This window comes from Nycticebus coucang, chromosome 11 (genome assembly GCF_027406575.1).
Source record: "Nycticebus coucang isolate mNycCou1 chromosome 11, mNycCou1.pri, whole genome shotgun sequence".
NCBI classification, from domain to species: Eukaryota; Metazoa; Chordata; class Mammalia; order Primates; family Lorisidae; genus Nycticebus; species Nycticebus coucang.
The window spans coordinates 34,093,485-34,119,963 of NC_069790.1; the positions used below are offsets into that span (position 1 = coordinate 34,093,485).

The 26,479-nt window shown below is 35.0% G+C and overlaps 1 protein-coding gene across 5 annotated transcripts in view; it reads right to left on the minus strand.

The window, feature by feature from the left end:
* The window catches only part of PALS2 (protein associated with LIN7 2, MAGUK p55 family member), a 145,108-nt gene that overhangs the window by 28,269 nt on the left and 90,360 nt on the right, over positions 1 to 26,479 (minus strand). For all 5 annotated transcript variants that reach the window (XM_053608877.1, XM_053608875.1, XM_053608874.1 and 2 more), the window contains 3 exons: positions 9,765 to 9,917; positions 5,454 to 5,606; positions 4,530 to 4,757 (listed from right to left, as the gene is read on the minus strand). In XM_053608877.1, coding sequence (XP_053464852.1) covers positions 4,530 to 4,757; positions 5,454 to 5,606; positions 9,765 to 9,917 — 534 coding nt within the window. The remainder of the gene's footprint in view (positions 1 to 4,529; positions 4,758 to 5,453; positions 5,607 to 9,764; positions 9,918 to 26,479) is intronic.

Sequence of the window (26,479 nt, forward strand, 5' to 3'; positions counted from 1 at the left end):
TATGGTATGTCACATAGTGATTTTTAATATATCTTCATATGTTTATTGACCCTATGCCTCCTTTCACTTGATTTTTCTCTGTCAAATGAAATAAGAACACAATTTCAAACATCCCCACGAATAATTTCCCTCCATTCATTGAATCTCTTCTCCTTTTCTCATTGAAAGACACATATCATCATATACCAAAGTAACATATTTGTAGCTCTCTTTCTGAGCTTTCTAGTCCATTGGTCATTTTGTTTATTCCCAGGCCAAAACTGTAACATCTTAATTCCTACATATTAATAATAACCACTCAATCTGTAGTAGGGAACCCATGGCATAGAAGGCCACATGTGGTCCTCCAAATCCCCAAGTTTAGCCCCTCAACCAAATCTAAATTTCATGAAATAAATCCCCTTATTGTGCTTATGGAACTATTTGTTTCATGAAATTTGGATTCAATCAAAAGCTCACACTCAACGATCCAGAAGGTCACATGTGGCCCTAAGTGGCCCCTACAAATCAAATTCTATAAAAAAAAATCCTGTTGAAATTTTGATTGAAATCATTAATCTACATGTCTATTTGAAGAAGACTGACATCTTTACAATATTTTCTTCCTATCCATGAACATGATATATCTCTTTGCTTAGATCTTCTTTATAATTCTTTTGTGTAGAGGTCCTGAATTTTTTATGAGATTTATTCCTCAACAAAATGTGACTTTCTCTGACTTTGCTGTAAATGATGTCTTAGTTATGTTTCTAAATGTTTGCTGATGACATATAGAAATGAAATTGACTTTTGTATACTGATCTTATTTTTAAGTACCTTGCTAAACTCTATTATATCTAATAATTTGTTGTTTGGGAGTTTTCCATGTAAAAACTCTGATTTGCAAATAAGAAGTTTTATTTTCTTTCCATAAATTATTTCCTTCTATAATTTTTTTTGTTATTGTACTGTGCTTATGAAATCTTTAAGGAAATACTGAATAGAAGTGGTGCTAGTGAACATCCTCCTCTAGTTCCTTATTCTTTTTTTTTCTTTCACTACATGAAGGCTTTATTTTAAACCTTACTTCCTGGCTTCTTTGGCTTAATTAATTACAAACAAATAATTGTATATAAGCAAAAGTTAAAAAGTAGCAGTGTCCAAAGGCCTTGGAATTTGAGATCTACATTTTATTATATCCTAAACAAAAATTTTAACACTAGTCAAAATTCTTGAAATTTTATTATTTTTTAGAAGTTAAATCAATTCAGTGGGCCTCATTGCTAGAAGCCTCATCAAAATTCTGAACATCATCAGTGGTAGTTTTCCATCCAGCTTCTGCCAGAATCCTTAAATTGTTTTGATATCAAACTGTTTTAAGATGCTGGGTGATAATGGTGATAGTATGCTGATAATGGTGATAATGGTGAAAGTATTTGCTGCAAGAGATGTCTGATTATTAGGACTATAAAAGTGGATTACTATTCCCTAGTTTGCAAATATACTTACCTCATTAATATCAGAGATACCGTCTATTCATAATTTAAGGAGAACTAAAGATTATTATCTGTTGAAACAGGTAATATTTGTTATATTATCTGAAGGCAGTTCTTTTTGAGCAATACACAACTGTGTCTGAAGCTTGGCAAGTTTTTCTTGGTTTATGACGGGTTTTTTCATTTTGTTGGGGGTAAAAAATGGTGCTTCATGGTATACTGGGGTTGGCACTCAAGAGGTCTCAGGCAGACTAGCCAAGAGTTCAGTCTCTAATTTTAAAGCAAAAAGTTTCTGACATTCAACCATTCAGAATGTTTGTTCTAGTTTATTTTTTTTTAAATAAAGATGGTTCCCTTTTGTTCCTAAATTACTAATCTTTAAAAAAAAAATCATGAATAGGTATTAGATTTTATTAAATTATCTACTGAAGTTATTCTCTTTTAAACTGTTAATGTGTTTAATTATATGCATGGATTTTCTAATGTGAAACTCTCCTAGCATACCTGGGATAAATCAGTTGAACACATGCATTATTTTTTTACATACACAATTAAATTTTATCGGTTACTATTTTGCTGAGAACTTTTACATGTATACCCTTAAGTAAAACAGACCTCTGATTTCTTTTAACATTTTTGGTGTCCCTCATTCACGCTGGCCTCAAAATATGAGCTAGAGAGAATTCCCATCAGTTTGACCTAAACAAATGGAATTATGAATAGCCTCTGGGATCCTAACCTGTATGTACGTTGAAGGACTTTAGAATTGGCTACAACTTCTCACTTATCTTGGTCTTCAAGTTTACAAATATATATATTTATGTCCCATCAAAGATTTTGGACTTTAAGCAAGCACCTCAAATGATTCTGATAAAGATGATCTACTGAGCATGCTTTGAAAAACGCTGCCCTGCTAGGGAAAGTCCCTAGATTTTCATCTGTTCTCACAGCAATCCAGAGCTGAGACAGGCTCTGTAGCACTGCATGGTGGAGCTTCTAGTGAAAGAGCTGAAGAGGATAAATGCCTTTGGCTTCCCCATAGTGTCTCTTAGGATACCCAAACTGTCCCCTGTTTGTGGACAGTTCTTGGTTTATGCCTGTTATTCTAGCGCAATAAGTACTAGCTCCCCTTTTTATTTAAAAAACATCTCAATTTAGGTATGTCCCTTTTTTGGAAGGCTTCCTGTTAAACTTAGAGTCTCTTTTCTTGCTCATCAGAGGATGGGCTTGAGACTTACTCAGGCTTATATGATCTCTTCTCTTATTTCAATCTCCTCCCTCAGCACTCGATCCTAAATCAAAGCCAGAGATTGAGAGGGTATGGAATGAGAAAAACTTATGCCTAAAGAAAGCCTAAATATCCTTACTTTTTATGGTATTCACTTTGCCAGGTACAAAATCTACAAAGGAATTTGGGCCAAATCCCTAGTTATTAATATTACAAAAATTTATTTTGTCTATAAAAGTCATATAGCCAAGTTGAGCTATAAGAATTCTAGAGTTTAGACCACAGAAGGGAGAAAAAATTTTCATAACAAACACATAAATAAAAATAATAAATAAAACTTAGATTTTACTCTTCCAGTCTACTCAAGTCTGAGATAGGTCTCAAGTTGTCACAAATGGAAATGTGCAAAATGAGGAATAAAGGTGGCCCATGGGGTACTAGTGATATGAAATGTATAGCTTCTAATACCACTTTTTTTTTTTTTACAATTCTTTTCCTGGAGACCAGGTCTACACCTTCATTTCAACCAAAGTTTCTACAAGTCTGTTTATTTACACAATAATATTCAGGATGGAATAACGTATTCTATCTTTCAAGGAAAAGTTTAAAAACAGGTATTCAGTGAATGTTATTTCAAAGAACAGTATATAAAAACTAGGCATTTAAACTCTCATATTAACAACATAAAAATAAAATACACTAGTAATATCTTATGTAAGAAAACTTGTAATTCACTCATACATCAAACAAATTTCTGGAATAAAGCTGAATATTAGGGGTATCTATTATCTAGGGCTAAAAACCCTTCAGTTCCATATTTTACCACATTTTCAATTCTTCCTTTGCAATTACTTTCTTACTTTCTCCTTCTTTACAGTTCCATCATTTCATCACTGCCTCACGGCATCACAATAGCAATAGCAGCTGCTGTTGAGTACCCACTATGTACCAGGTGTGCTACAAAACTTTATGTGAACTAGCCCATCTAGTCCTCACAATCCTAATCTTTTGAGAAAAGAAATATTATCTCTAACTATATAGATGAGAAAAATGAAGCAAAGAGAAGGTAAGCTGATATGCATGAAGTTTAAGTGCTGGTATTTGAACCAAGCAATCATCTACGCCATTCATTAAAGCTGAGGTTCACAAATCACTTTATACCTTCAGAAATCTGCTACCTAGTTACACAATCTCATCTCCCTTCTTTTTGAAATTCACTCCACATAATGAGGTTAGATAATCTCTATCATTAAAACAATCTCCTGTTACATTATCTATTTTACCTAAAATTAGTTATAAAATACAGATCAAATGTGTGCAAAACAGGTGGCCAAGATTTTCTTCAATCTGTATCAATCCTCCTTTCTGGTTTCATTCTTCATTTAGCCTATCATGTGAACACTAAGCTGGAAGTGATCTGGACTGCATTTTTATCCTCTTACCGGACCTAAAACAATGCATAGGACATAAGAACTGCCAAAAATGTTTGGTAGACTGGCTCTTCTGATTCCATCCTGAATATTATCATGTGAATTGGACTTTTGGTAGATTGGCTCTTCTAATACCCAACTGTAGATTATCTAATACTGGGGTCATGGTGTTCATAAAGAAATTTCCTTACTACTCCTTTTATAATAGTAAGATAGTGTTAAATATTTAAAACTTGAAAAGCTCACCCAAGGACAAAATAAGGCAGTTCAGAAACATTAAATCACACAATTGTTTTCTCTTTTCTTTAGCAAAATAGCAACAACTGGTGATTATATTTAAAGTGTGATTAATGAAGTAGAAGTATTCTTAATATTACCAAAAATTTTATTACCAACCTGTTGAGGAGTAATGGTATCTCTATAACTTGGTAAAATTTTTAGGGTTACGCTTCCACTAATATTTTTCAATAATTCTTGTAATTCCTTTGGATTGTTTCCAACCTCATGGCCATTAACTTCTTTAATAATATCTCCAACATGAAGCAGACCTTGCCGATCTATCATTCCTCCATGAAGAATTCGGGCAATTACTAGATCATTATTTTCAACTCTAAATGTTACACCCTATAGGAAACAGAATTAAGAGAATTATCGTACATTTTATTTTATTAGGGATAAATACTTGAATATTCATGAACATAGATAAGAAAGTAATTCTAAAACGGGTTAATTCAATCATTCTTATTTCCCTTTCTCAATTATTTTAAGTCCATTAAACTATGTGCAACTGTGACAATATATCCCACTCCTTAAAAAAGGGCTTCAATAGTAAGGTTAACCCTAAAAATGAGATATAGACTAGTATTTACCATATACTCCACAGGATAAAGGAAGCTAAGGGAACAAGAAAAGGTATTTGTGCATCCTAATCGACTTATCTCTGGCTTTTTCCCTGCTTCACTGTTTGTACAGTCAGGATCCAGAAATAATAATATCCGGAAATGGTAACAACTTTCTTCAAAGTTTTGATGCTGTCATTGTATTTCTTGAAAGAGTAGTTCATTTATTCGAAGGGCAGGAAAAGATTCTGAAATCTTTGCTACCAATTGGCATACTTCTAGTTTCTACTTCAGTTTAACTTTTCATTTTGGTTTAATTTTGCAGGCAATCAAGTTGCGAGAGCATCAGCTGTGTATTTACACAGGCCAAAAAAGACTGATAAAAACAAACATGAATGCAGTTTTCATAACAATACATTATGGAAAATGAAAAAAGATAACAGAGCGGTTATTGAACCAAAATTATGTCATATCTACTCACCAATGGCTCCCCAGCTCTTTTGTGAATACCAAGAATACGAATGGCATCTACTGGTAGTAACTGATTATTGATAGAAGAATTATTCATTTCTGGGCTCGATGGAGGTGAATCATAACATTTTGATGCCACAATATCATGGGCCTCTAACAGTGACTATAAGGAGTCAGAACAACCTGTCATTATTAACTACTGATGGAATATGTTACAAAAAATAATTTGTTATTTCATTATCCCACTAGCATACTAAAAATTTCCAAGGCACACATTATTAAATCCCCAAATATAATTTGAATTAAATATATACAGAATCTTAATATAAAAAGTTATACTTAATTATTATTTACCATCAAACAATATCATATTCCTTGTCTGATATGTGAAGAGACTGGTAAGAGTCGTTTTTTAAAGCAGCATGTTCACTGGAAACTGCACCTAAGTTTCTAAGACTAGTGCAATGAAGGCACTAGATTTCACTGCCACCACCATCATCATACTCATTCAATGTTTATCATTAGTCTCTATTTATTAAGGTATTATAAATACCCAAATGACAGGGACCCTAATTTTCACCCTAACATTGCTACATTAGTAATACAATATGTACTTTTTGCATGTATAAGATGTTCATTACAGAGATGTTCAATAGAAAATGGAAAAATGTCAACATTTTGTGGCAAAATGGCAGTGGCAAAAAATTCATATTACCAATAAAGGTTTTAGTCTACAAAAAGAAAAATACTTTTTGAGGAAAAAAACAAGTCAACAATGGTTCTGAATGTAATGTATATTTTATCTCCTTTATTTACCATGAATATGCTATCATCACAGATGATTTTGATCTAGCTTTCCAGGAATTTCTTGATTTTTTTGTGTGTATTTAAAAAAATTTTCACTCCTATCATAAAGGAATAATTTTTACTATAATTGTGAATACTTAACATAAAGCTAGGTTTGGGTTCAAAAATAGTAAACCAACATAGAAAGAAGGGAACAAGTATCAATGGATTCAGAATGGAAGTAATCAGGACATTGGCTTAATGGGTAATTTCTGATGATTTCATGAACCTGTTTGTAAGACTAGAGAAAAATGAAACTATTTTAAGACTGGAGTTTTTTTCTTAAACCAATTCACAAATCCACATGAAAGAATTCTTTCTAAAATGCTGAAGTTACACAAAGCTCTAACCTGGGCTGCTTAGATTTCTATCCTATCCTTTCCTGGCTTAGGTAATATTACATACGTTACAACTGACATATTTACTCCTGAGATTTGAACAAGTGCTTACACATTGGGAACTCCCAACTTCTGATCTCCGGTCCACAACTCTCATGTGCTTCAGTTTTATATACTAAAAATCTGCCCACAACTGGCCAAAGTCATGGCAATTTGAAAATTAAAATTAGTAAGGATTGGAGAGGATTGAAACATTAAATTAATGAAAAATCCATAGACCCAAAATGCTATTTAAAAAAACAGAAGGACTGAAAATTCATATGTTACCCTTTGAAACTGCTATTCCAAACAACTCTTTACTTTGAAAATTGGTAAAAGGAAGTATTAAGCATATTCCTACCTTTGCAGCACAAAAACACATTTTAGGGCAATTACCAGTAAATAGTCCAGACAACGAGAAGCTCTATATTACATAAAAACACCAGCTAATAAATATAGCACAAGACAACTGGAAAATGTAGTTTTTGTAACATCTAAAGAAAATATTGACTTACACAAGGATTATTAATTTGCATTCATCAGTAGGTAAATGGCTGATAGGAAACAATTTATATAATGTCAAAATAACAACACACTAGATTATTTCCTAGTGGAGAGGATTTCAAGAAAGGTTTAGGCTGCCATCATCTCTAATCAAGTGACCAATCTCAGGATCAATGGTTATGGGCCAACCAGGTCTTATACATCTGATGCATGATGGTTCTGAATACACCTACGATGTATTCTCACTCTAAATAATTAACTTGAATGATAAATCTTTTAGAAACTCTAAATATATAGGAAACATATAGGAAACAGAAGGAATAACTAAACAATGTGACAGGGAGGCAACTAGACAAATACAAGGAGTGGGACATGCTGCAGGACAATAGTCTGATCTCTTCAATAGATCAACATTATAATAAAGGGGGAAAGAGACAGTTCAACCAGATGCCACATATGGATCTAGTCTGGAAATTCGTATGTCTGAACCATCAGTAAATACTATTTTCATGTCAAATGGAGAAATCTGAATTCAGAATGTGTATTATGAGAGATGGAAGTTCACTAAAATGGAAAAATAGAAATTAGTAACTGGAAAAAGGGTAAGTTAAAAATAGCTTCTGCAAAACTATCTCAAATTAATAAAAAGAAAAAAATTATATAGGTACATTTCTGCATAGAAAAATATGAAGGAATGTGGACTAAGATAGTATAGTAGTGATCTGGATAGTAAGAAGATGATGTCTTAATTTTTATAATTTTTGCTTGCTGGTATTTTAAAATTATACACATTTATTAAGCTTTATATAACTTATATATTTATTAAATTTTAAATATTAAAAATATATAGCATGCTTGAAAGCTCCACCTAGATGCTTCTGAGGTACCACAAACTTAACATGGCCAGCTACCTTAAAATAAGTATGTCTATAATAGTCTTTCCAAAAGAAAGTGGCCAATGTACTCAATACTAATATGAAGCCAGTAGATGTACTAATACATGTCCCAACAAGATACAAACTCAATTCAAGATAGGGGAGAGGGGAAAAGAAAGGGGGAATAGGAGGAGGGAGGGGGACTGGTGTGCTCCCACTTAATGGACACAATGTAAGGGTATCTAGAGCACCTGCGGAGTACAGCACACAACTACAACAGGGACTTCACCTAACAAATGCAAACATTGTAACCTAATTGTTTGTACCCTCAATTAATCTGAAAAAAACAAAAATACAGTCTCTCCTAGAATTTTCCTTATCTCAGTGAATGGCCATAAATTGTCAGGAACTGTGTTCTAAATACATCTCCTTCTGCAACTGTCATATGTAGTCAATCACCAAGTCTTGCCGATTTTACTGCTCAAGACTTGAAAATCCTCACAATCTGGTGTACTAGCATCACAATTTCTTGCCTTTGTACTTAACTATCTTGCTTCACAAATCTGACCTTTCCCTGCCCATCACCCTAACCTCAAGGTTTCTCAGCATTCCCTGGATAAATAAGAATACCTTAGTATGTCCATAAGGTAAGAGCTCAACCAACTGATCCTTACAGGATATCTCTAATATGTATCCCTTTTTTTGTACTTAAGACACTAATTTACTTAGGAATCGTCTCACTATAAATACAGTATTTTGTAGTAACACTGTTGAGAGTTACACGAAGTCTCTGGCTAAGAAAGAATAAAAGCACATTATCATTTGACTTTGTGCTAAGATTTGCAATTCTTCTATCCCAGCACCACTCCTTCTGTACTAAAATGCAATGTCCCTGTCATAAATTAAGTTGCTATATACAGCTGGATGTATTTCTGAGGTTTCTATTCTCTTTAATTAGTCTATTTTTCTAACATGGCCCCAATACTGCACAGTCTTAATTATTATAGGCTTATAAGAAAAATTTCCCACCCTTTTTCTTCAGAAATAAATTCTTTGTTAAATTGATTCACTGGTACAGCCTGATGCTGAAACTGCACTTATTTCTCCTCCTGTGGAGAGTATGTTATGTAATAGTTTCTATCCTAACTCAGCTCTCTTTTGTTCCATAGACATGGACTGCACCCCAGTCTTGAGAAGCAATACTAAAAGTATGTATCAACTGGGCCCAAGATAGGGGAAACAGAATGGTAATAAGGAAGAAAAAAATCCATTATCACAGGAGGAAAACTTCTCTAGTATGTGGTCTGATGGTAAGCCAAGGCTATCATTTTCTTTAATTGCACAAAGGAAAATTTATTGGGATGTATTTCTGTGACAGTGTACATTTATGTAGTGTATAAAGTTACCTATGTATGCTTATATACCCTTAGCATATCAAGATATTAAAATATCGGGCGGCGCCTGTGGCTCAGCGGGTAGGGTGCCGGTCCCATATGCCGGAGGTGGTGGGTTCAAACCCAGCCCCGGCCAAATTAAAAAAAAAAAAAAAAAAAAAAGATATTAAAATATCTAAGTTGGAATTTACATACCAATATTTCCTAAATAATCCCGGAGGGAAAAAAAAAAAAACACCTTACACAGAACTTGGAACTTAATTAGAAAAGAGGATACTTCAGGAATGTAGGGAACTTGGAGAGATGAGTGAGAGGGAAAGGTTACCTGGAAGTGAGGCTCTTTGAGTATACCAACCAGCTCCGCCACATTTTCATCCACATTTATTAGAGGAGTGATGTCTTCAAGGATTTCATTGACTAATTCCAAGTTATTGTCCCTGACAGCTTCTAGTTTTGAATCTTCTAGCTTCTCATGAGCCTGAAAAGACAACAGTGTATTTAAGTAATAACATTTGTTTGTTTCGCTTCAGACCATGACTTATGTCTTGACTTATTTTTTCATAAATCTAATCTTTCAATCAGAAGCAATATATAAGTTTTATAGAAAGTGTATCATGTAATTATAAATTGTGGACTCTATGTCTATTCTATGTCATGAAAAACTCATTCCTATAACTAAACCATGAAAAAATTGAAAAGGCCAGATAACTATTTTAAAAAGGTATTAGTTTCGACCTTCCAAGAAAATTTTGTAATGACTAGAGTCAAGGCTCAAACTCAAGATGCTGTTATTTATGTTTTATTAAAATAAATGATTAAGGATCATAAAAACAAAGAATAGCAATATAATAATTATATATGTTAACATTAAAAAAGTGATGACAAAATCATTTTGTAAACCCCAGATTCCTGAAGCTACTATCTTCCAATTTTAAAAATCAGCAAAAAACTGAATTTAGGGTATATGACCCTTGAACTGAATTTTGAAAGACTGTATGGTTTAATTAACAGAATGATCCTCTCCTATCTTTATATCTTAAACTGTTTTTATTTTTCAAATCTCAATCTTTTCCACAGAAAATGAATCATGAATCACATTCTCACAGAAAATGCGTACTTCTAATTGTTGTTTAATGGTAGGAGTAAAGTTGAATTTAACAGTAGGAGTAAAGTTTTAAATTTAAACCAAGAATGAATACTACATAAGATCCATCATTTAAGTGCTCTTTGCTTTCTTTATTAATGGTTGCTATATGATTTTGAAGACAGGAAAAGCATAATTATTAAGGTATGTATTAAGTATGTATCACATAAGTGATAAACTTATGAAACCACATAAGTTTAACATTATTAGTTATTAAAAATATACATAAGGTGGTGGCTCACGCCTGTAATCCAAGGCCTCTGGGAGGCTGAGGCAGGTGGATTGCCTGCGCCACAGGAGTTCAACACCAGCCTAAGCAAGAGCAAGACCCTGTCTTTAAAAAAAAAAAAAAAATAGCTGGGCGTTGTGGCAGGTGTCTGTAGTCCCAGCTACTTGGGAAGCTGAGCCAAGAGGATAGCTTGAGCCCAAGAATTTGAGATTGCTATGAAACCACAGCACAGTATTGAGGGCAAGAAAGTAAGACTCTGTCTCAAAAAAAAGAAAAAAAAAATACCCCAGAGAAGATGACAAATCTTACACTTATATTTTAATATTTAGTTCTGTAAGTAAAGAAAAATTTAAATTTCAAGTGGTAACGGAATCAAATAAATTTTATCAAATACCTCAGTCATATATATTACTGCTAATATACAGAGTGCGTCTTTTAGAATCCAAATAAAATGTTGCAATTTAAAAAAGACTTTTAAAAATGTAAATGTATTTTTCCTAGGTGATTGACAAGAGTGAAATAAGTTCTTAAGTGAAGAGAGGGCTATTATATATTGTGGCTCAAGGAGTGGGGCGCCGGTCCCATATGCCAGAGGTGGCAGGTTCAAACCTAGCCCCTGCCAAAAACCAAAAAAAAAAAAGAAATACTTTAAAGAAAGACCTCAAAAGAAGAAATTTTCTTGTTGGTTTTTTATCTGAGACAGAGTATCACTGTGTTGCCCTCGGTAGAGTGCCATGGCGTCATAGTTCACAGCAACCTCAAATTCTTGGGCTTAAGCAATTCTCTTGCCTCAGCCTCCCAAGTAGCTGGGACTACAAGCGCCCACCACAACACCCGCTATTTTTTGTTGCAGTTGTCATTGTTGTTTAGCTGGCCTGGGCCAGGCTCGAACCTGCCAGCCTCAGTGCATGTGGCTGGCACCATAACCACTGTGCTACGGGCACCAATCCCAAAAGAAGAAATTTTAAAAGTCTTGTGAAACAGATTGATAAAGGAGCAAAAATATTAAACAAAAATATCAAAAGACCAAATATAATTTAAATAGAGGAAGAAGTTTCTATTAGATTTAGGTAAGGAAAATTAGAAAGACTAGAAAATGCCACAAAGAATGTAAATAGGTAATAAATTTGCAATTTTCTGAAAGTATAAGACAAGCCAGATAAGGATGGGAAGACGAAGACACTCAACATTCATCATGAAATGATTATCGCCATTGGAAAAAACTAAAATACTCTACATAATTACTTAACTCTTAAAAAATAGGCTAGAATTGTCAACTGTTTAAATACAAATATTTGCTGGTTAAAAAGCCCTACCTAATTTAGCATCTTTAACCTTGAGATAATCCAATACTCTAATAGTAGAGCAAGAGGAAAACTCATTTAAAAAAAGGAAAAAAAGAACCGTAACATTTATTGAGGGCTTTCTGTATGTTAGGTACTATATTCTAGTAGTGTGTATGTTTAGCAAAGGTAGGTATTCACTCTATATACGAAGACACTGATGCAAAAAAAGGTGAAATGATTTGAGTCCACACAACTGGTAAATGGTCAATAGACCAATACCAACACTTGACCTCTTATGTATTAAACCCTATTTGATTTAATTGCTATACAGAGAACTACTCTAACATCATATTGCAATTATTCAATCTAATATACGATGCGTTATTCACAGTCACTAAAATACAGGTGTGACATGTGATCTCACTGACTGGCTAGCATACTTGATGCTTGTTAGCATGGGTCTTCCAGCCTAGATGTGTTAATTCTGTTTCACCAAGACTACTCCTGTGATTATCTTATACCCCTACACTCAGAATACCATCTCATCCCCCTGAAGTTCACTCCTTTTTTCTAAGTAAGAGTTATAAAGACGATCTGTTCCCCCTGGAAACAGATTATGATGGGCTTACTACTTTCGGGTACTATGTCAACATATTTTCCATATTATCCTATATTATATGGTCAGCAAAGAATAATAGTACTTTAGACATTGGTAGCCTTTGGTTTTATTCAGGAGTTCAGGACAAAAACAGAAATGATCACTGACTTGAAAATACAGCTCCCTTCTTTATGATGTTAGCTGCCTAATGCCTCCAAAGTGGGCAAAGAAAGTGGGAATGTGGAAATACTAATAATGGCTAGAGAGAAGGGGGAAGTCAAGTGGAAGGGCAGACCCGTGTTACAAAAACACCAAATATACATGAAAGTTTTTCACATCAACCTCAATGATTGGTTCCATGAGAGAAAAGAATCTCACGAGAAAATGAAAATTCTCAGGGGGGAGGGGTTAGTGAAATTGTAGTTATAATTATATTAACATACAAAACTGATTTCTATAATATATTTAGGTTCAATTTTGCTTTTGTCAAGAAAGCAAATACAGGTCCATATTAGTTAATGTGTACATTTTTAGGTTCTGAGATATTGTCAAAGAACATGTTTAAAGACTTTAAATTCACTTTAAAGTTAGAATTTATTTAGTAGCTTTTAAGAAGAACCAATTTGAATTTAACTAATCAAACCTAGTTTGATTTAAAATTTAAAAAATGACCACAGGAGCAGATGAGCTATATGCTCTTTGAATAAATGGGTCTTGTTTTCCTTAAGAAAAGGCATGATTAGAAAGTCAGCATAATTCAATAAAAATATATTTTACCCACCACAAGTGGTTGAATGAACATTTCCTAAGAGGCATTACAGCATACTTGGAGCTGATACAATATGGCCTAGCCCTCTTACATTATCAGTTCTGAGAATCCTATTCATCACTGTACCCTAGAAAAATATATTACAGAGAAAGAGTTCTTTCAGAATTTCTGGGTATTTCACCCAAGCACAGTCCAACCATGCTCGCAAACAAAAAGCTTTTTAAATAAAAGCTGGGGCTATATCTATAATGACAAATACAATTTTCTAATTCTAATAGAATTATTATTTTGTACAGTAATCTGACCTTTCTCTCTTAAAAGCTGGGACTATATTATGGATTTTGTTTCTGTCTTCTTAAAATAGGGTTAAGAAAGCAGTTACTTATAAAGTATTTCTTGAAAAAGCTAAGTAAATGGGAACTAAGTTTGGCTGCAGTCCAAGTCATCCACTTATTCTGAGACCTAAAATACAAAAGATCAAGATAAATTCATAAGTACTCAAAAATAAATAAGAATTTGAGCAGAAAGTAGAAATGAGACAGAGAAAATGGAGAATTCAACTTCTGTTTTGCTTCTGCATACCTTATATCAAAAAGTATGAGTTTTGCTCTGGGGAAAAAATGGATGAAATAACTAGGTAAACTAGAATGGAACTATCTAATGAATAAAGAGCTTATCAAAAATCATCTACTTAACCAAAAAAAGTTCAAGTTCCTACATCAGTAAGTTATTATGTATTTAAAGGTACTCACAGAGCATCTAAGTAACAATGCTGAGCCACTCTTAAGAGATATTGGTAGGATTAGGAGAATCAGACAGATGTCAACAAACTAAAAAGGGGAATATGTTATACTTTTTTAAAAGAGAAAAGAATATTTTAAAAGCTTGGCACTAATAACAATCAGAGAAAAATCTAACAGAATCTTTTTATGATCTTTGAGTGGGAATGACCTTTCTAACTATAACACAAAATTTGCAAGCTATAAATTATACCCAAAAAGGTCCAATAAAATTCATTAGTGAACATTTAAAATTTCTCATCAAAAATCAGCAAAACCAAAATACAAATGAGAAACTAGGGTCCAAACACTTACAAATCATATAAAAGTCTAATTTCCCTACATGTAAAGGACTTCTATAAACCAATGAGAAAAATACCAGCAACTCATTAAGAGAAATGGATAAAGAATAAGAACAAGGCAGCACTTATGGCTTAGTGAGTGGGGTGCTGGCCCCAAATATCGAGGGTGGGTTCGAGTCCAGCCCCAGCCAAACTGCAACAAAAAAAATAGCTGGGCATTGTGGCGGGCACCTGAGGTCCCAGCTACTCAGGAGGTTGAGGCAAAAGAATTGCCTAGTCCTAGGAGTTGGAGGTTCCTGTAAAGCTGTGATGCCACGGCTCTCTACCAAGAGTGATAAAGTGAGACTCTGTCTCTAAAAAAAAAAAAAAAGAATAAGAACGAAAAAATTCACAGAAAGGGAAATTGAAATATATTGTTATATTTAATTTTTATTTATAATCCACACATAGTAACTGTACAAATTTATGAGTACAATGAGATGTTTCAATGCATGTATACACAGCATAATGATCAAATCTGGGTAATTACTATTTCCATCACTTTAAACGATTATCTTTTGTCTTCTAGCTGCCTTGAAATATGTGTTTTTATTTGTGAATCACTCTGTGTATCAAATATATTTTAAACATAAAAAAGATACACAACTTCACACTCATCAGAGAAATGCAAACTAAAACTATAATGAAACACCTTTTCCTTCTTATCAAATTGTCAAGAATAAAAATTCTGATAATATACCATGTTGCTGACAATGTGGGAGAAGACAGGCACTCACACGTTTTTTTCTCTAGTGGAAACACATACTGGTGAACAATCGATCATATCTACCAAATTACAATGACTCTTCTTACATTCATTCTGAACATATATACATAGATGTAGAAAATAACATATCAAAGTTATATATTATAGCATGACTTATAAGAAAAAAGGCCATTTAAATATCTACCAGAAGTCTGACTTAAAGAAAACCTGTAGTGTATCTGTATAACTGAATATTATGGCACCTTTACAAAGAATGAAGTTGCTCTATAGGTACTGATGAGAATAAGATGGAGCCAGTCAGGCTCAGGCCAACATGACGCAGCTGGTCTGGTTGGTTTAGCTCCTTCCTGACCTTCACCTCATGTCTCTCATCCTTGTTGTTTTGTAAATTCAGCCCTAACACAAAAGTGTACATGTTGAGTTCGGGGCAAATGATTTAAGAGATTAACTTCTAAATTCAAATGTTGTTTTGGGTCATGGGTTATGCCAATTATTATTTAAGATAAGAGTTAACACAGTTTTCACTTTGAACTTTATACATATATATATATTTTTTTTGCAGTTTTTGGCCAGGGCTGGGTTTGAACCTGCTACCTCCAGTATATGGGGCCGGCACCCCACTCCTTTGAGCCACAGGTGCCACCCTCACTTTGAACTTTAATGTATAAAACTATAATTTTGAAAATGGAAGAAAAGAACAGTCTTGGACAGGCTACGTTCACAGTTCTCCAAAATCTTGGCCTTCACAAAGTTTGGTGGATCCATCTCCATCTCTGCATGTTGGCTGACAGTGACAGGAGGCCAGACCCTCTTCATCTGGTTAACACCAATATGGAATTTTAAGCAAAAAAATATACAAGTTTAGAACAGGCAATTATTAAACCCACAACCTCCAATATATTTACTAGTGAAAGATTAGATGCTTTTTCTCTAAGACCAGAAACAAAACTACTTCCATTCAATGTTTAATACTGGAGGTTCTACTGAGGGCAATTAAGCAAGAGGGAAAAAAAAAAAAAACATGGTATTGGAAAGAAAGAAGTAAAACTATCTTTATTAATGTTGCTGTAGTTTCTCTCAGCTTAAGCTAAATCCTTGGTCTTAGGGGTTGACTAATGATACCACAGACCATGTGGATAAGTGACAGGATACAGTTTTTTAATAGGGAGAAAGATTGATAAGCACGATAAGCAAAAGAAGGCAAATAGAAGAGGGGGAACAGAACCTCTGGCAGCAAAGGTGGGGGGATCTCAGTGGGAAGTCCCCTGAGTCTTCAGTCTAGGAGTTTTAAATGCTGCTTTTCTTATCCTGCATGTAGGGGGTCTTAGAGAACTATGTCACAATTGGCTAGAGGTCTGTGGGCATAATAATCCTAAAAATTAGCACAGGACTGCTTGCCCTTGCAGTTTTTGCCTTAGGTAAGGAATTAACTGCCCAGAACCTTTGAGTCATTTGATGACCTTGCTAGAGCCCAGAGGTGTAGCCTGGAAAGGGCAGCCTGTTTCTGCCTAGAGATGAAGGGGTGTGGTTTCTGAGCTCATTCAGGCCTAGAGAATGGTAGGGGTGGGTGTTGGGGGTGGTGGTGGTGGTAGTGTGTGTATCCCTGTCCAGCCCTGAGTGGGAGAACCCTGTTTCATTCAGATGATATAACTTTGTATTTAGAAAATGCTAAGGAGCCCATGACAAGACTACCAGTACCAATACACAAGCTCAGCAAGGTTGTAAGATATAAGATCAATGTATAAAAATCAACTGTTTTTCTATACACTAGAAGGAAAAATCTGAAAATGAGATTAAGAAGAAAATTACATTCATAATAGCATCAAAAATAATAAAATACTTAGGAGCAAATTTAACAAAAGTGCAAAACTTATACTCTACAAACTACAAAACATTATTGAATGAAATGAAAGATTTCAATTCCATACATTGCTAAGATGGCAATACTTCTCAGAATGATTTACAGATTCAATGCAACAACTACAAGAATCCTAGCTGACTTCTCTGTAGAAACTGACAAATTTATTCTAAAATTTTTAGTAAACCTGTAATAGCCAAAACAATCCTGAAAAACAACAAAGCAGGAGTATATCTACTTCCTGATTTCAACACTTAATACAAGACAAGATTAAAACTACTCCAGCCCCATCTAGCCTTCTATTTTCACCTAAGAAACAAACTGAGAAGCACACAGCCTAGGGCATAGGCTCAGTAAGAGATTCAGACCTAATCCTGGGAATCCAGAACTCTCCCCCTTCCCTGCATAACTCACAGTCACATGTACAGGGCTCCCATATAAAAATATAAGTGAAAAAAATTGTACACCTTTAGACTTTATTTAACAAGAAGTCACTAGAGAAACCCAAAGACAACAGAAGAGACAAAAACAAGATCATCAGAGGAAATTTTGGCCTCTGGAAGACAACTACATCAACCGTAAAGACACCCAGACTTCTATCTCGATAAACAAGACCCCACACTAAAACCATATTTACCTTTCAGTTCCTTTTACCTAGTACATTATGTCCATCTTTCAATAAAAATTATGAAAACACAATTTGAAGAATCAAAGGATTAGAACCAGACTCAGGTATGACAGACATGTTATATGATAATTCTATTAGGCTGGTAATTTTAAAACACCATGACTAAAATGTAATGGTTTCTAATGGAAAAAGTGGATAATTTGAAAGAACAGAGAGGTAATATAAACAGAGAAATGGAAACGCTAAGGAAGAATAGAAAGGGACTGCTAGAAATAAGCACTGTAATAAATAAAAAATGCCTGGACAGGCCCATATTGGAAATAGTTGATGAAAATAATCAGTAAGCTTAAAGACACGTTAATAGAAAATACTAGAAATAAAATGCAAAGAGAAAAAGAGAATGAAAGTAACAGAACAAAATATCTAAGAATTGTGGGATGATTACAAATGGTTTACCATGTATAATGGGAAAACCAGAAGACAGAGTGAAAACAGAAAAAAATAAACAAAAATGAACAGAAAAAAATATTTGTAGCAAATAATTTTCCAAAATTAGTAAAAGAAACCAAACCACAGACTCAGGAAGCTCAAAGCATTGAGCAAGATTAACACCAAAAATTCTAGCTAAGCATATCAGACTCAAACTGCAGAAAATCAAAAACAAAGAGAAAAAACTTGAAAACATGGGGGAGGGGAATATCTTACATATGCAAGAGCAATCATAAGAATTACACTGGACTTCTCTTAAGATACCATACAAACAGGAAGGTAAAGTGAAATGTTTAAACATCCACGGATCTAAATTATCTATCCAGTGAAATTATTATTCAAAAATGAAGGAGAAATACTGTTTCAAATGAACAAAAAATTGAAGGGCTTTCATACTAGTACAACTACCCTGCAAGAAATATTAAAAAATTCCTGAGAAAAAAGAAAAATGGTAAGTCCAAAACTCAGATTTACATAAAAAATAGCAGTAGGGGAGGAGAGCAAGATGGCAGCCGAGTAACAGCTTCCTTGCATCTGGGAACCGTGAGTCCGGGGAGATAGGACTCCAGGCACCTCTGGCTGGTGGCATCTGCCTATCATCACCCCTGTGAGGATACAGAGAGTCGGCGAGAGACTTCTGGACCCCAAGAGGAGGACTAAAACAGTGGAAAACCGCAAGTGTTCGCGTGTGTTCAATCGGTCTAAACCCGCCCGCAACTGTAAGTTCAGTAGCAGCGAGTCTGCAAACCGGAAAGGCCTTACCTGTGAACTGTTTTGGTGTCTTTGGACTCGGCACTCAGTTGAACTGCCTTAGGGAGAGCCTAGGCAGGAATGCGGAGAACTTTGGCTATTGTCTAGGGCCCCAGTCTGAGCCACTGAGCCAGACGGAGCTAACAGTGTTTGGCTGTGGGCCACAGGGAGCCATTGTGAGCGATCTACTCCGGCAAGCTCCACTCTCAGGGTCGCAGAGCTAGAATCGGGTGGGAGCTGATAATCCAGCGACCGACTAGCCTAAGGGTGGGGTCTGAGCCACCTTACAGCCCTACTCAGGGGCAGAGTGAGACCGGTTTTGGCACACTGGGTAAGTGGATAGCCACTCCAGCAGTGATTCCAGCAACAAGCACTTTCCTGGGAAAGCTTCTGCTCAGCAAGTTTACAAGTTTAAAGGGCCTTTTAAGTGGGCTGAAGAGAGATTTAGGGTGTCTACCTGCTGGGGATTGAGACATCAGCAGCCTCCAGTAGTATCAGAACTGTGATTAACATCTCATACCCCAGAAGACCACGTGTTGTCCAGACAATATTCAACAACAAATACATACTGCTTTGTTTTCGGTGGTGTTTTGTTTTTTCTGTTTATTTCTTTTCTTTTTTTATTTTGGTTTGGTTGTTTTTTTGTTTATTTTGATGTTGTTGATGTTGTCTTGTTTTTTTAATTTCAACCTTTACCATACAGATCTTTTCTCTTTCTCAATTTTTCTAGTTTAATTATAATTGACGATTGCTGCCTTTTTTAATAACTAAAACTAGTGTTTCTACCGATATTATTTGGTTTTTCACCCAATTTTATCCCGTAAAGTTTTCTGTTTGCTTGTTTTGGTTTGATTTATAGCATTTTTGTCTTTCCTCTCTACTTGGTGGAGGTGGGGTAATGTGTCTGATGAGGTTAGCAAAGAGCTGCTGACCTCAAGGGAACCACCCAACCGGGCACCCCCAGAAGGCGGATTTTTTTTAAGGTTGTGTCAAAGTACCCTACTATACACCTATATTGCTCTGTCTCCCTCTTTCTGTGCCTCTCCTCTTTTTGTCAATATTCCTTTTACCCACCCCCTCTCCTTTCTGTATTTTTTAAATTTTTTTCTTTTCACTCGGTCCTCCTTTCTTGCATCCATTTCTTGCTCTTCAACCTTCTCCACCCTTCTGGTCCTGTACCAAAAGGACTCATCTAACCCTTAGTCCACAGGCACAAGAACTTAAAGAGCAAGAGGAAATACAAGGAAAATTAGGGCAAGGAAACAGATAAAAGAAATCACTCATGAGGAAGAATCAGCAGAAAACTCCAGGTAACATGAAGAACCAGTCCAGAACAACTCCGCCAAGGGACCACGAGGTAGCTACTGCAGAGCATTCCACCTATAAAGAAATACTAGGAATGACAGAAAGGGAATTTAGAATACACATGATGAAAACAATGAAAGAAATGATGGAAACAATGAAGGAAACTGCTAATAAAGTGGAAAATAACCAAAAGGAAATCCAAAAACAGAATCAAATAAGAGATGAACGATATGAAGAATATAAAAAGTATATAGCAGAGTTGAAGGAACTGAAACAGTCAATTAGGGAACTTAAAGGTGCAATGGAAAGTATCAGAAACAGGTTAGACCATGCAGAAGAAAGAATTTCAGAGGTAGAAGACAAAGTTCTTGAGATAACTCAGATAGTAAAAGAGGCAGAAAAGAGGAGAGAGAAAGCAGAACGTTCACTGTCAGGATTATGAGAGTTTATGAAGCGTTCCAACATACGAGTTATAGGAATCCCAGAAGGGGAAAAAGAATGCCCCAGAGGAATGGAAGCCATACTAGAGAATATTATAAAAGAAAATTTCCCAAATATCACCAAAGATTCTGACACACTGCTTTCAGAGGGATATCAGACCCCAGGTCGCCTCAACTCTAACCGAGCTTCTCCAAGACACATTGTGATGAACCTGTCCAAAGTCAAGACAAAAGAAAAGATTCTGCAAGCTGCCAGGAGTAAGCGCCAGTTGACCAACAGGGGCAAATCCATCAGAGTGACCGCAGACATCTCTAATGAAACTTTCCAAGCAAGAAGACAATGGTCATCTACCTTTAATCTACTTCAACAGAACAATTTCCAGCCCAGAATTCTGTACCCTGCTAAGCTAAGCTTCAAAATTGACGGAGAAATCAAATCATTTACGGATATACAAACATTGAGGAAATTCACCACAACAAGACCAGCTCTACAGGAAATACTACAACCGGTTCTGCACACTGACCACCACAATGGATCAGCAGCAAAGTAAGAACTTAGAAATTAAAGGACAGAACCTAACCTCCACACTGATGCAAAAGATAAACTAAGGAATGGACTCTCACCAAATAAGATGAATAGAATACTACCACACTTATCAATTATCTCAATAAATGTTAATGGCTTGAATTCCCAACTGAACAGACATACATTGGCTGACTGGATTAAAAAACACAAGCCTTCCATTTTCTGTCTGCAAGAAACACACCTGGCTTCAAAAGACAAATTAAAGCTCCGAGTCAAGGGTCGGAAGACAATTTTTCAGGAAAATGGCATTCAGAAGAAAAGAAGAGTTGCAATCTTATTTTCAGATTCATGTGGATTTAAAGCAACTAAAGTCAAAAAAGACAAAGATGGTCACTTTATATTGGTCAAGGGAAAAATACAAAAAGACAACATTTCAATTCTAAATATTTATGCACCCAATTTAAATGCTCCCAGATTCTTGAAACAGACCTTACTCAGTCTGACCAATATGATATCTAATAATACCATAACAACAGAGGACTTTAACACTCCTCTTACAGAGCTGGACAGATCCTCTAAACAGAAATTAAACAAAGATATAAGAGATTTAAATGAGACCCTAGGACAACTGTGTTTCATAGACGCATATAGAAAACTCCATCCCAAATTGATCATATCCTGGGACACAAAACAAATATCAACAGAATCAAAAGAATTGAAATTTTACCTTGTATCTTTTCAGACCATAAGGCACTAAAGGTGGAACTCAACTCTAACAAAAACGCTCCACCCCACCCAAAGGCATGGAAATTAAACAATCTTCTGTTGAATGACAGATGGGTGCAGAAGAATTAAAACAGGAAATTATTAACTTCCTTGAGCATAACAACAATGAAGACACAAGCTACCAAAACCTGTGGGATACTGCAAAAGCAGTTTACAGAGGAAAATTCATCGCTTTAGATGCCTACATTCGAAAAACAGAAAGAGAGCGCATCACCAATCTCACATGCCATCTTATGGAGTTGGAAAAAGAAGAACAATCTAAGCCTAATGTCAGTAGAACAAAAGAAATCTCCAAAATCAAATCAGAGATCAATGAAATTGAAAACAAAAGAAACATTCAGAAAATTAATGAAACAAGGAGTTGTTTTCTTGATAAAATAAATAAAATAGATAAAACATTGGCCAGACTAACGAGGAATAGAAAAGTAAAATCTCTAGTAACCTCAATCAGAAACGATAAAGGGGAAATAACAACTGATCCCACAAAGATACAAGAGATCATCTCTGAATACTACCAGAAACTCTGTGCCCAGAAATTTGACAATGTGAAGGAAATGGATCAATATTTGGAATCACACCCTCTCCCTAGACTTAGCCAGGAAGAAATAGACCTCCTGAACAGACCACTTTCAAGCACTGAGATCAAAGAAACAATAAAAAATCTCCCAACCAAAAAATGCCCTGGTCCAGATGGCTTCACACCAGAATTCTATCAAACCTTCAAGGAAGAGCTTATTCCCGTACTGCAAAAATTATTCGAAAAAATTGAGGAAGAAGGAATCCTCCCCAACACATTCTATGAAGCAAACATCACTCTGATACCAAAAACAGGAAAAGACCCAAACAAAAAGGAGAATTTCAGACCAATCTCAATCATGAATATAGATGGAAAAATTCTCAACAAAATCCTAGCCAATAGATTACAGCTTATCATTAAAAAAGTCATTCATCATGATCAAGTAGGCTTCATCGCAGGGATGCAAGGCTGGTTTCACATACGCAAGTCCATAAACGTTAACAACCATATTAACAGAGGCAAAAATAAAGATCACATGATCCTCTCAATAGATGCAGAAAAAGCATTTGATAAAATCCAGCATCCTTTTCTAATTAGAACACTGAAGAGTATAGGCATAGGTGGCACATTTCTAAAACTGATTGAAGCTGTCTATGACAAACCCACAGCTAATATTTTACTGAATGGAGTAAAACTGAAAGCTTTTCCTCTTAGAACTGGAACCAGACAAGGTTGTCCTCTGTTACCTTTATTATTCAACATAGTGCTGGAAGTTCTAGCCAATACAATTAGGCAAGACAAGGAAATAAAGGGAATCCAAATGGGAGCAGAGGAGGTCAAACTCTCTCTCTTTGCTGACGACATCTTATAGTTAGAGAACCCCAAAGACTCAACCACAAGACTCCTAGAAGTCATTAAAAAATACAGTAATGTTTCAGGATATAAAATCAATGTCCAAAAGTCAGGTAGCCTTTGTGTACACCAATAACAGTCAAGATGAGAAGCTAATTAAGGACACAACTCACTTCACCATAGTTTCAAAGAAAATGAAATACCTAGGAATACACCTAATGAAGGAGGTGAAGGACCTCTATAAAGAAAACTATGAACTCCTCAGAAAGGAAATAGCAGAGGATATTAACAAATGGAAGAACATACCATGCTCATGGATGGGAAGAATCAACATTGTTAAAATGTCTATACTTCCCAAAGCAATCTCCTATTCAATGCCATTCCTATCAAAATACCAACATTGTACTTTCAAGATTTTGAGAAAATGATTCTGCATTTTGTATGGAACTGGAAAAAACCCCGTATAGCTAAGGCAGTTTTTAGTAATAAAAATAAAGCTGGGGGCATCAGCATACCAGACTTTCATCTGTACTACAAAGCCATAGTGCTCAAGACAGCATGGTACTGGCACAAAAACAGAAACGTAGACACTTGGAATCGAATTGAAAACCAAGAAATGAAACTAACATCTTACAACCACCTAATCTTCGATAAACCATACAAGAACATACCTTTGGGGAAGGAACTTGATGTCTACATGTAAAAGACTGAAACTTGACCCACACCTTTCCCCACTCAAAAAAATTGACTCAAGATGGATAAAGGACTTAAATTTAAGGCATGAAACAATCAAAATCCTCAAAGAAAGCATAGGAAAAACACTGGAGGATATTGGCCTGGGGAAAGACTTCATGAAGAAGACTGCCATGGCAATTACAACAACAACAAAAATAAACAAATGGGACTTCATTAAACTGAAAAGCTTCTGTACAGCTAAGGAGACAATCACCAAAGCAAAGAGACAACCTACACAATGGGAAAGGATATTTGCATATTTTCAATCAGACAAAAGCTTGATAACTAGGATCTATAGAGAACTCAAATTAATCCACATGAAAAAAGCCAACAATCCCATATATCAATGGGTAAGAGACATGAATAGAACCTTCTCTAAAGATGACAGATAAAGGCTAACAAACACATGAAAAAATGTTCATCATCTCTGTATATTAGAGAAATGCAAATCAAAACAACCCTGAGATATCATCTAACCCCAGTGAGAATGGCCCACATCACAGAATCTCAAAACTGCAGATGCTGGCGTGGATGCGGAGAGAAGGGAACACTTTTACACTGCTGGTGGGACTGCAAACTAGTACAACCTTTCTGGAAGGAAGTATGGAGAAACCTCAAAGCACTCAAGCTAGACCTCCCATTTGATCCTGCAATCCCATTACTGGGCATCTACCCAGAAGGAAAAAAATCCTTTTGTCATAAGGACACTTGTACTAGACTGTTTATTGCAGCTCAATTTATAATCGCCAAAATGTGGAAACAGCCTAAATGCCCACCAACCCAGGAATGGATTAACAAGCTGTGGTATATGTATACCATGGAATACTATTCAGCTATTAAAAAAAATGGAGACTTTACATCCTTCCTATTAACCTGGATGGAAGTGGAAGACATTATTCTTAGTAAAGCATCACAAGCATGGAGAAGCATAAATCCTATGTACTCAATTTTGATATGAGGACAATTAATGACAATTAAGGTTATTGGGGGGGAGGAAAAGCAGAAAGAGGGACGGAGGGATTGGGGTGGGGGCTTGGTGTGTGTCACACTTTATGGGGGCAAGACATGATTGCAAGAGGGACTTTACCTAACAATTGCAATCAGTGTAACCTGACTTACTGTACCCTCAATGAATCCCCAACAATAAAAAAAAAAAAAAAGAAGCACCCAGATAGTCAGAGAGACTGGTGATTCACACCCCCATCTAATAAAAAAAGTCATCATTTGAAGATATTTTTTCTCATTTGAGGGAGATGATTAATATTATCATAGATAATGAGAATAGTAGTACTTAACATTAATTAAGGGCTTACTATGCTCTAGGCTAGGCACTTCACTAAACACTGTAAATGTTTTACCTACTTTTCTCATTTTAACACTATGAAATATGGTCTATTTCTCCCCAAACTGAATCTATTTGAAAATTCCCAGATGATAAATTTTATGGTGTAAATTATAATAATTTAATGACAACAATATTTTGTTAACTGTCATTAATTCCTTAATACAAAATTGGTGAGTTAAAGGGCCAAACTTTTTAAAAAATAAATACAGACAGTTAACAAATAATGAAAAATTACTTTCAACTCAATAAGCCCAAGTGAAAACAACAGATGGCAATGAACTAGTTTTTAGGAAATCAACATTGTAATATCTAGTATGTTCTTAAATTCAGCACAGTGGGCAGGCATGATTGTAAAGTCATTGCACTCTTAGAATTTACTTAAAGTTAATTTCAAAATATGTACCAAAGTCTGCAAATAATTCATATCTTTTTCTCCTGGAAATTCAAATCCTAGAAATTTATTCTACGGTATTAAAGATGTGCATAGTAATTTATGAAAATATTATTATATTTTGCAAAAAATATAAAAAGTGAAAACATACTAAATGTTCAATAATTCAAAATGTTTTTAAATTCATTGTGCATTCAAATCATGAATATTATACAATTATTAATAATAATCAGTAAGTCCTCCATCTTTTATTTTTTCCTTTTCAAGATGGAAAAAGGAAGATCGCTTGGTGTCTCTTTCATATGCATTTACATATGAACTTTGCAATCAGTTTGTCAATTCCTGCAAAAAATACCAACTGGTATTTTGATAAGGATTGTGTTGAATCTGTAGATCAATTTGAATAATACTGCCATATTTACGAAGATATGTCTTGTGCTTCATATCATGGATCCGTTTATGAATTTTCATTTATTTAGATTTGCTTTGATGTCTTTCTAGGATATTTTGTAGTTTTCAGTATACAAATTTTGCACTTTTTAAAT